Raw genomic sequence first — 18,307 nt, forward strand, 5'->3', positions numbered from 1 at the left:
TGGAGTGGGAACGTCCAGTCCTAGCCACTGGACGGCCAAGGAAGTCCCCCACCCTGTTAATTTCTTGAAGATTGCATCTCCTCACTTGTTCCCTTTCCAACAATACTCCTGCCATAATTGGAGGCATTTCGACTTCAGAAAGTCGTGTCTATGGAACATTTTCGCTGGAGGACTCGGGGAAACGTAAGGCTGACTGTCAGTGTAGGAATCCGCCTTACCACCCCGGAAGTCGGGACTTGAGGGATTCTTTTCTCTCTGGCATTTTGGGAACCGTAGTCAAGAAGCTTCCCGTAGTCTTCCTGGAAAGTGAGACTCTGGATTGTTTTCCTCGGCATTCTGGGAAATGTAGTCCAGGCACTCTGTGTAGTCGCTTGCACTTCCGCTCAGGAAGGCGGATCTGACGAATTCTGGGAAGTGTAGTCCAGAAGCCCGGTGGACTCGTAGGCACTTCCGTTCCCGGAGTGGGCGGGTTGCAGGTGTGTTTTCTGTGGGCCCGTGCGTCTGTTCCGCGTCTCGCTGGCCCTTGCGAGCTTCCTGGGTCTCTGCTTGGCTCGCGCAACCACCTGGCAATCGATTTAAGGGAAAAGAATCCTCGGCGGAGAACGCAGGTGCGGAGGGGCGAGGGCGGCCGTGTGCGTGCCCCTCGGTGGAGCCTCTGTGCGTTTGGGGCGTTCTCGAAACCCCAAGAGGGGACTGGCTCCGCTCGCGTATCCCCCGGATTGGGAGTTTCCGCGGCTCTCACCTCGCCCAGTCCGCCTCCCTCCACCTTCCACGTGCGCTTCCACTTACTCGCGTGGGGAGTTAATCTTCCCGTGCCTCCCGTTGCTTTTCTTTAAACTATTAGGCCCTTCCTAGTAGAATTGTTTTGGGAATTGAAAAAGGTGGTACAAATAGAAGTCTTAGTTCCTGGCACGTAGTGAATGGTGATCTCTCCTTGGTGTTAATTTCTCGAGGAGAGGTCAGGTCCCCAGGTTAGGGTCAGAAATCCAGCTTCAAGGACCCTTGCCCTTCTCTCTATCTCTGCGTGACGCTGGATAATCCCGGACCCCTTCTGACTTTTTTGGAGGGGAAGGTTCCGGATTGCTCGGGATTGCTTCTAGATTGCTCGGAGGGAGGGGAAGCTTTAACTTTTATCGGGGACGGGGACTCAATCGTGGCACTTCATAGCATTCTTTCTTTCTCCAGCGTGATTTCTCAAAAAGGACCACACGGAGGTAGAGGGAGTGACTCCTGAGCTACTGATAGCAAAACTCCACGTGAGTGGGACTTGACAGTTTTGTTTTACAATGATCTTCACATCAGTCAGAGAATGTGTAGGATGTGTAATTGGACATGAGTATTGATAATAATTAATCCTTAACTGTTAACTTAAGTAATGAGGGCTTTATACAAATAAATACATTATGTCACACCATGGCTCCGTGAAGAAATATTGCTTTTTTCCTGTTCTGAAAAATGAGCTTGAGACCTAGGGAGCTGAAAGTTATTTGCCCATAGTCACCCACCAAGTAAGAGGCTGAGCTGGGGTTGGAATTCAGGCAGTCTGAGTCCAGAGCTTGAGTTCATAATCTTTTGGATGTAATTCTCCTTGAGCTTTAGGAACTAGGTGGAATCAAGCAGTTTAGTCAGGACTTGATTGTGAGGGACCTTAAAATCAAATAAAATGGGCTTGGACTTTTCTATGCGTTTTAAAAAATATCATCAACTATTTTGTTTCACTTGTTACAAATAATATTTCTTATTCTCATAGAACTGTATCATCGTGGAACATTCAGAAATTAAAGAAATTTGAGAGAAAAAAATTTTTTAATTACTTCTTAATCCAGGGTAAAGATAGCAACAGTTAAGCTTCTAATGTATTTCTGTTTAGTGATTCTTTTTGTGTATTTGTTTATAAACATTTTACAGATTTTTTTTTATCCTACCTTTCTCAGTGATTTTTCCCTTATGTGTTTTAACTATGGAAATTGGCAAACACTGACAAGAAAGAATAAACTAATGAACTTCCAAGTAATTTAATGATCAGTCTTACTATTTTCGTTATTATTGTTATTCCTGTGACTGTTTCCTGATTTTTAAGAAAGTTTTATTTTTATATAATTTTTTTTAAAATATATATATATATTTATTTATTTATTTGGTTGCACGGGGTCTTAGTTGCGGAAGGTGGGCTCCTTAGTTGTGGCATGCAAACTTTTAATCGTGGCATGCATGTGGGATCTAGTTCCCTGACCAGGGAATGAACCTGGGCCCCCTGCATTGGGGGTGTGGAGTCTTAGCCACTGTGCCACCAGGGAAGTCCCTTTATATAATTTTAAACCTATAGCAAAGTTGCAAAATAGTATAAGGGACTCTCCTATACTTGTTACCTAAATTCACCAATTGTTTACATTTTGCCTATCTGCTCTGTTCCTCCATCAGTAATGTACCTGTATTCACTGACAGCTCATCTTAGCTTTCTGCATGAAGGAAGCCCACATACCATGAGTAATCAGGAGTTGTCTTGGTAAGAGGGATTTAGGAAAGGCTGACTATAGGATTTTAGCATCACATACTTGGTAATATGAGACTATTATACTATATATATTTTTAAAATGAATTAATTAATTTATTTTTCGCTGCGTTGGGTCTTTGTTGCTGCACGTGGGCTTTTAGTTGCGTCAAGCGGGGGCTACTCTTTGTTGCGGTGCGCGGGCTTCTCACTGCGGTGGCTTCTCATTGCAGGGCACGGGCTCTAGGCACGTGGCTTCAGTAGTTGCGGCACGTGGGCTCAGTAGTTGTAGCTCGCAGGCTCTAGAACGCAGGCTCAGTAGTTGTGGCGCATGGGCTAAGCTGCTCTGCGGCATGTGGGATCTTCCCGGACCAGGGCTCAAACCCGTGTCCCCTGCATTGGCAGGTGGATTCTTAAACCACTGCACCACCAGGGAAGCCCCTATACTAGATATTATACTAGAGAATAGTGTTTATATATTAGATACGTATTAAGTTATTCCTAATCATAGTTAATAGGTAACAGTAGATAATGCCAGATAGCATATTAAGTAACATACTGTTATATAGTCCACATCCTGTATTTTGTTCTGTTTTTCATTGGAAGTCTTCATAACTGGTTTTCCCCTCAGTTCAAAGTCCAATTTTACACCCAGCTCACAGATACAGAGAACAGATTGGTGGTTGCCAGAGACAGGGTGTGGCGGGGGTGGGTGAAATGGATGAAAGTGGTTAAAAGGTTCAAACTTGGAATTATAGGGTAAAGAAATCATGGAAATATAGTGTACATCATTATGACTCTAGTTAATAATACTGTATTGCTCATTTGAAAGTTTCTAGAAGAGTAGATCCTAAAATTTCTCCTCACACACAAAACATAAATTTGTAATTATGTATGGTGATGTATGGTGACTAGATTTATTGTGGTAATCATTTTATAACGTATACAAAACTAGAATGATTATGTTGTACACCTGAAATTAATATTATAAGCCAATTATACCTCAATTTAAAAAACAATAATAAAGCTCATGCACTTGATCATTAAAAAAAAAGTCCAATTTTATGCCTTGCCTTAAGGTGTATATTTGTTTACAAACATTTTACAGAATTTTTCTCATACTTTTCATAATGTTCTTCTTTGACATGGAATGATTCCACAGGTTTTGTCTCTTTTGTTCTTGATGCTTTTAGGGAGTTTAGAGGCAGGTTATTTTGGAGGACCATTTGAGGTTCATCTGATATATTCCATGTTTAGCTTCAGGTTACGCATTGTTGGCAGGGATTCCACAGAAGTGGTGAAGTGTCCTCGTCACTGCAACATAGCCGGAGCCAAAGGATATCAGTTTGTCCCTATATTGGTAAACTCAGCTTTGTTTACTAGGTTAAGGTAATGTCTGTCAGATTTCTCCATTGTAAAGTTACTCTTGTTTTTCAGAATTAATAAAGTTTTCTTATGGGGAGATACATTTATTAGTGGGCATTCTACTATAAAGAGAAACTTCTTCTCTCCCACTTATTTATTTATTCATTTAAATATAAATATTAGTATGGACTCAGGATCCATAAATTAGTATTCTAAATGACATGTAGATTAATAAACATTTATTTTTACCAGCTTGAGGTATATTGTACATATCATAGAATTCACCCACTTGAGATGTACCGATCAATGATTTTTAGTAACTTTGCTGAGTGGTGCAACCATTGCCATGATAATTTGGAACATTTTCATTTCCCCAGTTGGATTCCTTAGTTAACCCCCATTCTCTCCCCAGATACCCAGGCTACCACTAACCTACTTTCTGTCTCCATAGATTTGCCTATTCTGGACGTTTCATATAAATGGAATCATACAATATGTAGACTTTTGTGTCAGTCTTCTTTTGCTTTCCCACACATTTACAAGGGTTCATCCACATTGTAGCATAATCAGGACTTCATTCCTTTTCATTGGTGCATAATATTCCATTGTATGGATATGCCACAATTTGTCTGTTCTTTCATGCATAGGCCAACATTTTGGTTGTTTCCAGATTTAGGTTATTATGACTAATGGTGCTGTGAACATTCACATGCTCATTCACAAGAAGCATCTGTATGGGTGAGCGGCGACCCAGGTCACTCTTTCATTTCTTTTTTCTGCCTTCCCAGACACTCTGCCAGGTGCAGTTCTGACCTCCCAGGATCTGTGTAACTCAGGACTGTGCCCATCCCCAGACACAGGAGGAAACATGACCATGTTCAAGGTGAGTAGGGCCCGCCTTTCTCACTTTTAAAGTTCCATCTCATTACTCAGACTGTTGCACGTTTGTCTTGGGATGACTCAAGCAGAACAAGAGACATGGGAGGGCCTGTTCTCCTCCCAGCTCTTAGGTTGTCCTTTTTGAGTTTTCATTGCATTTGTTTTTATTGTTTATTTTATGTTATTATTATTTATTTTATAGAGTGGAAAAATGACTACAAATGAACAACTCTCTCACTTCACTACTTCCCTCCTGACAAACTAGCTGTTTTTATTTTCTCTTACTCTTTTTCTCATGTGCATTCATAACTCTTTTGTATTTATGGTGTACATTTAATTTTAAATTGTAACTTCTTTCCTTTAATATTAGATAACGTTCATTTTTTTAATGGATACAACATATTTGTCATTGAATTGATGTATGTTTTTATTTTATTTTTTGGTACCCTTTTATTTATAACTGCTTCCCACCTGTAGACATTTAGATGGTTTAGGAATTTGACTGTTCTAAGCAACCCTGCAGTGACAGCTTTCCTACATTAAAGCTTCGCCCCCCCAAATCAGTTCTGAAAACAGTCTGTCAGTTTTTTCTCCTTACTGTACTGTGAGCTCAGTATAGAAAGAGTACATTTGATATGTGTCATGTTGGCTGTTTTCTAGGTAGAATATCCAAATACAAGCATGGCACAGCCCTAACTTGCTTTGCACAAACATATTTGGAGGTTTTCACACAGGAAGAGCTGAATTCTGTCTTCCCCAGGCCTGAGTCATGGCTTGTGTATATTTTATTTATTGGTCCTTTTTTGTTCTTTTATGTATTAACCAGTTTGACTAAAGTAGTATGTAACCTTAGCTTAAAATGTCCAGTGATACTAGATTTGCCAGTAACTTGTGTTCTGTTTCTGCATTTACTCTTTAGAGCAGCTGCATGAGGAGATTTTGTCTCATTTTCTTCTTAAACACTTGAAATATGAGACACCTACTCACGTTGACACAGGAAACCAAGGGTCGGGAATGCTAAGCAGTCTGCTTAAGTGAAAGATAAACAAGAAGAAAGAAAGTTCATTTGAGACCTGTGTCTTGTAGTGTTGTTGTCTGGAGGGCCTTTTGAGTGATGATTTCCACAGTCAGTAGGTGGCGCTGCTCCTCCCCGACCCCTTTCTTGGGTTGCATCTCTTCTCTTCCTGAATCTCTCCTCTACCTGAGTACCGCCGCAGGTACTCTGAGATGCTCAGCGCTCCAGGCACACAAAGACAGCAGTTAGCACAGTCGTTGTATAAAATATTTAAATTCCTCTGTGGCAAAAAGATACCTTACATGGTATTACCAGAAAAAATAGCAACCTGGGGCAAAAGTATTTACCAAACGGATTCCAAAAAAAGACAAAATCCAGAAAAAAGAATCTTATACATAGGACAAAGGAAAAAATCCAGCGGAATATGAATGAGGACATGAACAGGTATGTTAAAGAGGACAGATACAGATGGTTAATAAACATCTGGAAAGGTATTAGTATTAATTTATAATCAGATAAGTGGGAATACTAAAGCAAATTGTTCTTCCAAATCAGATTACAAAAACTGTGGGAAAATTTATAACCTGCTCTTGGCCAATATATGGAGATTCAGGGTACTTGTACTCTCTTCAAAGATTAGGGAAGTAGGAAAAAAATTGGGAAGAAAATCTGCCATTATATAATTTTATAATTTATATTTTTAATATATAATTAAAAATATAATTTTAAATATGCCTATTTTGACTTTTTAATTTTCATTTGCAATTATTTTATTTATTTATTTATTTATTTATTTTTGACCACGTTGGGTCTTCGTTGCTGCGTGCGAGCTTTCTCTAGTTGTGGTGAGTGGGGGCTACTCTTTGTTGCAGTGCGCAGGCTTCTTATTGCAGTGGCTTCTCTTGCTGTGGAGCACGGGCTCTAGGTGCACGGGCTTCAGTAGTTGTGGCACACGGGCTCAGTAGTTGTGGCTCACGGGCTCTAGAGCGCAGGCTCAGTAGTTGTGGCGCACGGGCTTAGTTGCTTCGCAGCATGTGGGATCTTCCCAGACCAGGGATCGAACCCGTGTCCCCTGCATTGGCAGGTAGATTCTTAACCACTGCACCACCAGGGAAGTCCTGCAATTATTTTTAAATAATGAGAGAGATAAGATCTACAAAAATGATGTTCTTTGCAGGATGGACTATAAAGAGAAAAATATATAAAATTAAATACACTTTATTTAGAACAGGTAGATGTAGATCATCAGTTCTCTGAAATAATACGCAGCCACGAAATGGGATGAAATAGGTGTTGATAATAGGAAGGAATAATAAGAGTAATAGCAAATGTTTATCAGGCACTTACTCTGTGCTACATACTCTTCCAAATGCCATGGATATTCCCTTGTTTAATCCTTGAAAGAACTCTGTCATGTAAGGACCATTATACAGAGAGGAAACTCAGGCACATAGGCAAGCTTGTCCAAAGTCACGCAGCTAGTAAGGGTAAGGGCCACGCAGACCTTTGGGAATCATGTCAAAGTCTGCTGGATCCAGAGCGTGACACTGAATGCTGCAATTAAGAGACATAGTGTGTGCAAGATGGGACCCCATGTCTCTAGGAAGATCCTGGAACCAACACTCTTCAGTCTGTGGAACTCAGAGAATAGAAATGTTGCTACCAGAGCCCTTTACCAAGCAAGAAGTCCTTCAATAGGAAAATCTGGCTTCCAGCAGCATGAGTAGCTTATATGCACTCTAATTCAAGTCTCGCCAGTCAGCTTCCAAGTTTGAAATTCCCCTGACCCCGTAAATTTTGCCCCAGACCCTGGATCGAGGAAACAAACTTGAGAGCCTTGCCTCCTGTCTCCTTGTTGGTTGATCTCGCCATAAAGCTTTTTCTCAAAAAAAAAAAAAAAAGTGTACCTTTAGGTTACATAGGGTGAACTACATAGATGTCCCACACAGGTTACTAAAAGCTTGTTAGCTTGGCAGACAATAAAGAAAAGTAGTAACTTTTCTATCACAAGAGGGTTCGTGTGTGTGAGAGGAAGAAGGCCATTGCTGTCAAATACGTTTGGACTAAATTGCGAAATTCTTCTGGGGACAATTGGCAATATTCAACAAAAAGTAAAATGCATGTAGTCCAGGATATATATTTAGGGTTTTGGGAGGCTTACTTGTAAGTAGACCCAACGAGGGCGCAAAATAAATACGAGGACGGTTGTCACTGCCACACTTTCGGCGAGGCTGAGGAAAATCAGTGTGTGACGTTGGCAGGATGAAAGGAGAAGGTCTGGGAGGTCTACAGATTTGACTGAAGCCCCTCAGAATCTGGGCTCACTTCCCTCCCATCCTCTCCACCTTCTCAGCACTGTCCCTTTTCTTTCTTTCTTTTTTGTTTTTTAAATATTTATTTCTTTATTTGGTTGCATTGGGTCTTAGTTGTGACCAGCGGGCTCCTTAGTTGTGGCTCACTGGCTCCTTAGTTGTGGCATGCGAACTCTTAGTTATGGCATGCATGTGGGATCTAGTTCCTGGACCAGGGATCGAACCCGGGTCCCCTGCATTGGGAGCGTGGAGTCTTAACCACTGTGCTACCAGGGAAGCCCCAGCTGTCCCTTTTCAAGTGGCCATTGATTGTAAGATTGAGGCTACATCTCAATGTTTTTGGTGTCGTAGGAGGTGGTGACCTTCAAGGATGTGGCTGTGACCTTCACGGAGGAGGAGCTGGGGCTGCTGGACTCCACCCAGAGGAAGCTGTACCAGGAAGTGATGCTGGAGAACTTCCGGAACCTGCTCTCAATAGGTGAGGACAGGCACCCTCTCTAACCTAATGTCAGCTCCCCAGTTTGGTTTTGTGTCCTCGGGTGTTGAAGGCTTTGGGGGTCTTGAGATGGTCACCTGCATTTGGGGACCTCACTTTTGTACCAACAATTTTTTAACGAAATAAAATAAGGTAGAAAAATACCAGGATTTGTCGGGAAGAATGGAATACCTTGCAGCAAAAACTCTTGCCAATTGCATGAGTGATGTAAGAACCGATGGGAGGAGAGTTAATGAAAATAGACATTGGCAATAAATCGGTTTCTGTAATACTTATTACACATATGTGTCTGGGTCTTGAAATACTGGTATTTCTTCAAATAGGTCATGTTTTTTGTTTTTTTTTAAATACACTGGTTTTGATTCATTGATCAACATTTAATTCAGGAATCTAAATTTCCAGTAAATTGTACCTTTAGTGTGTTCCTTTTAAGTATGTGACTCTGCATGTTCACAGGGTGTCACCCCTTCAAACATGATATATTCCACTTAGAAAAGGAAAAGAGGCTTTGGGTGGTGAAGACAGCAACCCAAAGAGAAGGGACATCAGCTAAGAACCAGGCAGATAAGAGTCCTTGGAGATGCTCTTCTACGTGTTTTTACTTTTCTCCAGTCCTTTGCTGTCATCTGGTCCAAACTGCCAGACCCCTTCTTTCACACGCCTTTGTACTGGTTGCCCTGCTCCTACCCTTCCCCTCCTATAGTCTATACTCCACGTCACAGCCAAAAGTGATGCTTAGGAAAGATTGCCATTCCTCTATTCCAAACCTTTTATGGCTTATTTTTCTTAAAGTTAAAACCTCTTCAAGTGGCTTCTGGAGTCCTCCAGGGTCCGCTCCTGGGCCCCTGCTGCCTCTCCAATTCCTCTCCTCTGCTCTCCTCTCTCGCTGCATCCCTCCCACCCCTGCCGGCCTCCCCAGTGTTCTCAGACCTGCCGGGGACGCTGTATCGCCCGTGGCTGCCCTAATAAATCAGCACAAACTTCATGGCTTAACACAACACATGTTGATCATCTTACACTTCCAGAGGTCAGAGCTGTAACGTGGTTCTCACGGGGCTGAAATCAAGGTGTTGGCACCATTGCGTTTCTCCTTGGGGGCTGTAGGGGAGAACCTGCCTTTCCAGCTGCTAGTGGTCACCCAAATCGCTTAGCCTGTGGCCGCCTTCCTGCATCTTCACAGCCAGCGACATCGCTTCTCTCTGTCCCTTGCTATGTATTTGCACGCCCCTCTCCCGCTCTCCTTCTGCGTCCCACTTCCGCTTTGAAGGGCCCTTTTGACTGCATTGAGACCCCACCCCCACCCCATAGTAGAGGATCATCTTCCCTTTTAAAGTCAGCTGATCAGCAGCCTCAATCCCGTCTGCAACCTTAATTCCCCTTTGCCACGTGACCTAACATATCCTAGCTTCCAAAAATCAGGACGTGAGTTCCTTGGGGGACAGTTACTCTGCCCACTGCCGGTACTTCTGCCTCTGAGCCCTCAACTTGCTCTCTCTCTTCCTTTTACCTCAGACCCTCCTGCTCCCTCCCTTACTGCCTTCAGGTCTCCGCTCCGTTCTAACAGCACGCGAAAGGCCTCTCTAAAATCCCATCGTCCCTGTACTCTCCTCGTTCTGCCTTTTATTGGGTCTCACAGACTTTGGTTTGCTTGCTTATCACTTCTCTCTTTGCACTGAAGTGTGATACCCAGGAGAGAGTTTTGTCTGTCCTGTTTAGTGCTCTGTCCTCAGTGCCCAGAGCAGCCTGGTATGTGGCAGTCATCTGCAAATATTTGTTGACTTAGTGAGCGTGTTGATGGATGGGACGGGAGACCCCCGTGTCTCCGAGAGTCATGGAGATAACTATTAGTCATGTGCAAACCAGAGTGAAGGAAGGAGGTTGCAGAGCATTTTTGTCTTTTGATGAATGTCTATCCGATTACTTTCATTTTTTTTCTTATTCGTTTTTTAATTTTATTTTTAATTTTATTTATTTTATTTTTCCAATTACTTTCTGTTTCAACTACTTTCTTTTTTTTTCTTTTCTTTTTTAAAATTAATTAATTTATATATATATTTTGGCTGTGTTGGGTCTTCGTTTCTGTGTGAGGGCTTTCTCTAGTTGCAGCAAGCGGGGGCCACTCTTCGTCGCGGTGCGCGGGCCTCTCACTATCACGGCCTCTCCTGTTGCAGAGCACAGGCTCCAGATGCGCAGGCTCAGTAGTTGTGGCTCACGGGCCTAGTTGCTCCGCGGCATGTGGGATCTTCCTGGACCAGGACTTGAACCCGTGTCCCCTGCACTGGCAGGCGAATCCTTAACCACTGCGCCACCAGGGAAGTCCCCCACGTTCTGTTTTCAAAGAGACAGTCCAAAAGATTCAGAAGGAACTAGTGATGGGCCCTCTTGCTTTCTTTTCACCCCAAAGGATTCTTGCCACCTTTGATTTTCTTTATTAGCACATGCTTGGTGTACCCTGGTCTCTGAGACAGCTTTTCAGCAAAACTGAGTTCTCTGTCCCTTTGATATTTCAAATAACATACTTGGAAAAGATGTTTTCCCTGTAGGACTTGGCTTAAGCTCTCATAAAAAAGTCAAACCGAGATTCATTTATTCATTCAACATGCATTTGTAGGGTACTCACTGTACTCCAGTCATGATTCTGGACAGTGATTATAAAGTAGGGAAGTGTAAAAATGTGTTCCATGTACAAAGTGTGAAATGCTTCCCGCTTTGAAGCTGCATTGCAGTGGGAAAGAGACATATTAAACAGCAAATGATTTAGTGAGTCATGTGGGGAAAAGTGCTGTGTAGAACATAAACAGATTCAAGGAGGATGGACATTGCCAGAGGTAGACTGAGTGAGGGCAGGATTGGTTATTTTACATTAGGTGGTAAAGAGGCCTTGGTGGTGGGTTGACATTGAGCAGAGACCTAAAAGACGTGAGGAGTCACCCAGGTGTCTGTCTGAGAAGACTTCCTGGCAGAATTTAACTCCCGTTTTAGGATTGGCTTTCAGAGTTTATACCGTGACCTCACCTTCTCCCTTTCTCAGTCTCTGTCTCTGTGTAAAAGATTACCTTCCACTTTTTTACTTTTTTTCCTAGAGGTCTGAATTAATATCAGGTTTAGGACAGTGTATGTTATCTGTTCAACTTGGTTTCCCTTTTGTCCTAATGGAGAAAACCTGCCAGTAGGAGCTGAAGTTCCATCCTCTGCTTTCACTGTGTTTTAGTCGGTGTGTGATTAGATATTTGCTCCCAAACCTGCAAACCATTCTAACCATTCCAGTCACCTCAACGCTGAAGTAACTTTCCAATAAAATGACCTAAGGCAGAGTTATAGAGAGGCTGTTTATCATATGTCTACTGGATCAAAGAGGAGGCAGCTTAAAGGGAGGGGAGTGAATTTCTCCTTTGAAACTTGTCAAAATTTCTTCACAAGTATTTTCTTTCTTCTTCATCTTCTTCCTCTTCCTCTTCCTCTTCCTCCTCTTCCTCTTCTCCCTCCTCCTCCTCCTCCTTCTTCTTTTTTTTTTTTTTTTTTTGTATGGAGATGCCCTGGCACTCCAGGGGTTAGGACTCTGTGCTTTCACTGCTGAGGGCTTGGGTTCGATCCCTGGTTGGAGAACTGAGATCTCACAGCAAAAAAAAAAAAGCCTCTTTTGTTTTGTTTTGTTTTTAGAGCAGTTTTAGGCTCACAGCAAAATTGAGAGGAAGGTACAGAGATATCTCATATATCCTTTGCCCTCCTCACACTCACAGCCTTTAACATCATTGACATATCCTACCAGATACAACTGATGAGCCTACAATGACACATCGTTTTCATCCAGAGTCTATGCTTTACATTAGGGTTCATTCTTGGTGTTGTACATTTTAGGGATTTGGACAAATGTTTAACGCCATGTATCCATCATTATTAGTATCATACAGAGTATTTCCACTGCCCTAAAAATCTTCTCTGCTTTGCTTATTCATCCCTCCTTCCCCCTAACCCTTGGCAGCCACTGACCTTTTTACTGTCTCCATACTTTTGCCTTTTCCAGAACATCAAATAGTTGGAATCATACAGTATGTAGGCTTTTCAGATTGGCTTCTTTCTTTCTTCTTATTTAATAATATGCATTTACATTTCCTCCACATATTTTCCTGGCTTGATAGCACATTTCATTTTAGCACTGAATAATATTCCACAGTGTGGAGGTAACCACAATTTATTTATCCATTCACCTATCGAAGGACATCTTGGTTGCTTCCAAATATTGTTTACAGAAAAGTTATTGCTTTTCCTTAAAGTTCTAGTTGATTCAGATTTTATTATCTGTATAACTTTTTTGTCTACATCATTTATTAACCATATAATTTACTATCCAAGATTCTATGCCGCCTTTGAAATTCAATAGAAATGGCCATAGGTGAACAATTTGAATCTAATTATCAATTTTTTAAGTTAAGTTTTTGATGTCTAACTTGCGCCTCACATAGGAAATTTGCACCAATGGGTTTTGTTATGCTTAGTGGATAGGAGAGAGCTGGGCCACCTCTTGGTTTCCTTTGGCACGCAAACCAGAGCACACGACACACAATGGAAGAGACGAACTGAACATTCTCTGGATTCATTCAAGTCTCATACTCTGTCCTAAATGTGAAATTTTGACAGCACTGAGCAGAGCCTTCAGTTGTCCACATCTCTGAATTTTGTCTTTGCAGAAGGAAAGATCCAAAGTGAGATGGAGACTGTTTCAGAAGCAGGACCACATGAAGAGCTTTCCTCCTGGCAGATCTGGCAACATATTGCAAGTGACTTAACCAGGTGTCAAGACTCCATGATAAAAAGTTCTGAATTCCACCAACAAGGTGACTCATCCGGCCAGGTTGGGGCAGGATTCTCTGAAACTCACACAGGCCAGAAACCTTATCAGTGTAATGAATGTACAAAATCTTTCAGTGATGTCTTCAACTTTGATCTTCATCAACAAATACACCCAGGAGAGAAGTCTCATACATGTGGTGAGTGTGGAAAAAGCTTCTGTTACAGCTCAGCACTTCACATTCATCAGAGAGTTCACTCGGGAGAGAAACGCTATAAGTGTGATGAGTGTGGCAAGGAGTTCAGTCAGAGCTCACAGCTGCAAGCTCATCAGAAAGTCCACACCGTAGAGAAGCCATTCAGATGTGAGCAGTGTGGGAAAGGCTTCAGTCGTAGGTCAACACTTACTGTTCATTGTAAATTACACATGGGAGAGAAACCTTATAATTGTGACCAATGTGGAAGGGCCTTCATTCATGCTTCACATCTTCAGGAACATCAGAGAATCCACACTGGGGAGAAACCGTTCAAATGTGATATATGCGGTAAGAACTTCCGCCGTAGATCAGCCCTTAACAGTCATTGTATGGTCCACACTGGAGAGAAGCCATACAAATGTGAGGAGTGTGGGAAGTGTTTCACTTGTAGTTCAAATCTTCATATCCATCAGAGGGTCCACACAGGAGAGAAACCTTATAAATGTGAGGAGTGCGGTAAGTGCTTCATTCAGCCTTCACAATTTCAGGCCCATCGGAGAATCCACACGGGAGAGAAACCATATGTCTGTAAAGTGTGTGGTAAGGGCTTCATTTACAGTTCAAGTTTTCAAGCCCATCAGGGAGTCCACACAGGAGAGAAACCATACAGATGCAGTGAGTGTGGGAAGAACTTCAGGATGAAAATCCATTATCAAGTTCATCTGGTCATCCACACGGGAGAGAAACCCTATAAATGTGAGGTATGTGGGAAAGGCTTCCGTCAGAGTTCATATCTTAAAATCCATCAGAAGGCCCACAGCATAGAGAAACCTTACAAGTGTGAAGAGTGTGGGCAGGGCTTCAATCAGAGTTCACGACTTCAGATCCACCAGCTGATCCATACTGGTGAGAAACCATACAAATGTGAAGAGTGTGGGAAGGGATTCAGTCGAAGAGCAGATCTTAAAATTCACTGCAGAATCCACACCGGAGAGAAACCGTATAATTGTGAGGAGTGTGGGAAGGTCTTTAGTCAGGCGTCTCATCTTCTGACCCATCAGAGAGTCCACAGCGGAGAAAAACCATTCAAATGTGAAGAGTGTGGGAAGAGCTTCAGTCGGAGTTCACACCTTCAAGCCCATCAAAAAGTCCACACTGGAGAAAAGCCATACAAATGTGAGGAGTGTGGGAAGGGCTTCAAGTGGAGCCTGAACCTCGACATGCATCAGAGGGTCCACACAGGAGAGAAACCATATAAGTGTGGGGAGTGTGGGAAGCACTTCAGTCAGGCCTCAAGTCTTCAGCTTCATCAGAGTGTCCACACTGGAGAGAAGCCGTACAGATGTGATGTGTGTGGTAAAGTCTTTAGTCGGTCTTCACAGCTTCAGTATCACAGGCGAGTTCACACAGGGGAGAAACCTTACCAGTGTGAGATGTGTGGTAAAAGCTTCAGTTGGCGCTCCAATCTTGTAAGTCATCACAAAATGCATACTGGGGATACATTTTATGAAAGCAGCGAGAGTGGTAAGAGCATCAAGGAACTGTCAGAGGAAAGAAGTTCTACAAAATGATGTTTTCAAAAAACTCATGTGCAACGTGAATTCTTGCAAGCATCAGGTCTCATAGGAGAGAAAGTATTTTAGGTTAGTTGGTGTTGAAGCAGTAGCTAAACAGATCCTAGTGTTCACCAGACCACACAGCAGGGACCCCTTCTGAGTGTTGCAGTAAGGGCTGCATTCAGAACTTTGACATTTATCAGATGTCACTTAGGAGATAGCACTTAGAAAGGAAAAGAGTTTGGTCTGGCCTTTAATAAAAGTGTAAGGATGAGCTAGTCAAAATTGATGTCCATGAGAATGTGTGCTCCATGAGGGCAGGGACTTGGCTGCTGAATCTACACAACCTTAACATTGAGTAGCGCTTTTAGGTGTGCTCAGTACTTCTGTTTTAAATAAACCGAAAGGGGGAAATGTATAATATATGAAAGTTGTATCCAGAGGAGGAAACCTGCAAAATGAAATTAATTCAGGACATGAACATTTGTTGAAATACTGAAAATCACTGCAGAAAACTAATCTGCAATATATTTTTTTAAAATTTATTTTTGGTTGCGTTGGGTCTTCATTGCTGCACACAGGCTTCCTCTAGTTGCGGTGAGCGGGGGTTACTCTTCATTGCGGTGGGTGGGCTTCTCATTGCGGTGGCTTCTCTTGTTGTGGAGCACGGGCTCTAGGCGTGCAGGCTTCAGTAGTTGTGGCACGCGGCTGAGTTGCTCCGCAGCATGTGGGATCTTCCCAGACCAGGGCTCAAACCCGTGTCCCCTGCATTGGCAGGCAGATTCTTAACCACTGCGCCACCAGGGAAGCCCACCAATCTTCAATATTAATATGCTATTAGCCTATTGCAACTGGCTCCTTGCCTCCCGCAGCCTCTGTTCTCAAGTTGGGTGGTTATTTGAGGCCCTGTCTAGTTTTCCAAGGACTGTGTTCAGTAGAAATTGAACTATCTTGTGATGTTTTTTCTTTTCTGATGGTACAGACTGAAAAAACATGATTAACTTTGCAACAACAGTAACTGCCTAGTATACAATTGATTTTTTTGTCTGTCAATGTTAAGGCAGGGTATACTGTAACACTTTGAAAGTGTCACAAAAATCGTTTGTCCCTAGAAAAAAAATTTTTAGTTGACCTTGAACTTACTGATTTCTAATTCTCTGCATTTTCATCCAGACTTTGAAGTGTTTGCCTTCTAATTATTGTAGCATTTCTTCTATCAAAACTTCTCAGGTAGGGGCTATGCCATATTCTTCCCCCACATCCATGAGGCAAATACCCAGAAAACTTGTAGGAATTTGATAAAGTTATCTAATGTATTATTGAGACAAGACTGACATTTATGTGCTTTTCCCTATTGGTAGCAGTAAAGCACGGTTTCTGGAAAGGAGTATGTATCAGAATATATTAGATTGTACATCTCTTTGATCTAGAAATCATATAATTGGAAGTTATTGATTATGAGATTAAAATACCAGAAAGATGAGCACCACATCAATGATGTCACTGAATTTTTTAATGGAAATTAGTGTACAGCTGTAAGAATTTGAGTTTTGATATATTCCTATATTAATCTGAAGCCATTAAAATGATGACAGGGACTTCCCTGGTGGTGCAGTGGCTAAGAATTCGCCTGCCAATGCAGGGGACACGGGTTTGAGCCCTGATCCAGGAAGATCCCACATGCCGTGGAGCAACTAAGCCCGTGCGCCACAACTACTGAGGCTGTGCGCCACAACTACTGAGGCTGTGTGCCACAACTACTGAAGCCTATGTGCTTAGAGCCTGTGCTCTGCAACAAGAGAAGCCACTGCAATGAGAATCCCGCGCACAGCAATGAAGAGTAGCCCACACTCACTGCAACTAGAGAAAGCCCGCACGCAGCAACGAAGACCCAACGCAGCCAAAAATAAATAAATTAATTAAATAAATTTATTTTAAAAAAATTGTGACAGATATCATAATGGCAGGAGATACACAATATGGGCTTTGAGAGGTCACTGATTGTAGCCTTCATGGTATAATCAACCATAAATCTTTGTTAGTGTTTGTGTATGTGTGCGTGTGCACACATGTATGTGTACATGCATAAGATCATGTGTAAAGGGGTACTCTTGCAGAGTGGTTTTCCTAGGCAAGGAGCATTTTGTGGTATTTTTCCATTTTATAACTTCATGTTATATTTTTTTCTTTGAATAGTGAATATTGCCAAAGCAGGAAATTATTACAATAGAATTTGAAAAAGTACTAAATAATTAATCCCTTGCAGTTAAGACCTCATAATATGATTGTTCTATATTGTCATAAGGCATATAAGATCAAAATTACGGTATGAACTCTGGAAGCCAATTTCAAAAACAAAACAATTCTCAGATTATTTTGCATACACAGAAAAATTGATGAGTTTCAACAATCGAAGCTTTATTATTTATGCTGTGCTTTAACTACAGATCCGTTATAGGGAGAGGGAAAATCCTGGAGCTAGAAACAAAAGTGGATATACCTATATTGTGGAGGTTTAAAAAAATAAAGTTTCTCTTGTTGAAAAGATGCGCATGAGGAGAGAACTCAGCGTAATAGCAGAGGACCCTCTGGATGTGGAACCCGTAAGGACAAAGCAGGTTTGGATGCCATTCCATACTCAGACCAATGGTGGTATTTTTAGTATAGTTGGTTAAAGGGCTTTATTTAGCAAGTTACAGTTGACCCTTGAACAATATGGGTTTGAAATGGGCAGGTCCACTTATATGCAGGGTTTTTTTTAATAGTAATTACTACAGTACTACATGATCTGTGGTTGGTTGAACCCATGGTTGCAGAATTGCAGATACGGAGGAACCACGGATATGGAAGTCTGACCATAAGTTATTTATATAGATCCGTCCATCCATCCATCCATCCGTCCATCCATCTATAGAGAGAGAGGGAGGGAGTGCACATGCTAGGTATTTACAGAAGTAGATATGGAAGTGTGAGGATATACAAACACACACATGTGTATGTGGTGTATATAAGCATGTACATCCACGTTTCTATTTCAGGGCTGGAGCAAGGAAAGTATAGAATGATCCTGGAGAAAATTTGCTGTGCCAGAAAGTAGGAAAGAGTGGTGGGACATGTAAAAAGATTCAGCTTGAAGAGACTCACGCTGGGTAAATCTGAGCAATTTGACCATAAAATAAATAATTATCATACAGAATATGAATAAAGA

General features: G+C 42.0%; 1 protein-coding gene across 1 annotated transcript; it reads left to right on the top strand.

The window, feature by feature from the left end:
- Positions 1-467: 467 nt before the first annotated feature.
- On the top strand, positions 468-17,646 carry ZNF234 (zinc finger protein 234). Its single transcript, XM_082368396.1, has 4 exons — positions 468-476; positions 4,645-4,739; positions 8,414-8,540; positions 13,247-17,646. The coding sequence occupies exons 2-4, from the start codon at positions 4,725-4,727 to the stop codon at positions 15,112-15,114; spliced, it is 2,010 nt and encodes a 669-aa protein (XP_082224522.1). The 5' UTR covers positions 468-476; positions 4,645-4,724; the 3' UTR covers positions 15,115-17,646.
- Positions 17,647-18,307: the final 661 nt, after the last annotated feature.

This window comes from Balaenoptera borealis, assembly GCF_965194805.1.
Source record: "Balaenoptera borealis genome assembly, chromosome: 19".
In the NCBI taxonomy this organism is placed as follows: Eukaryota; Metazoa; Chordata; class Mammalia; order Artiodactyla; family Balaenopteridae; genus Balaenoptera; species Balaenoptera borealis.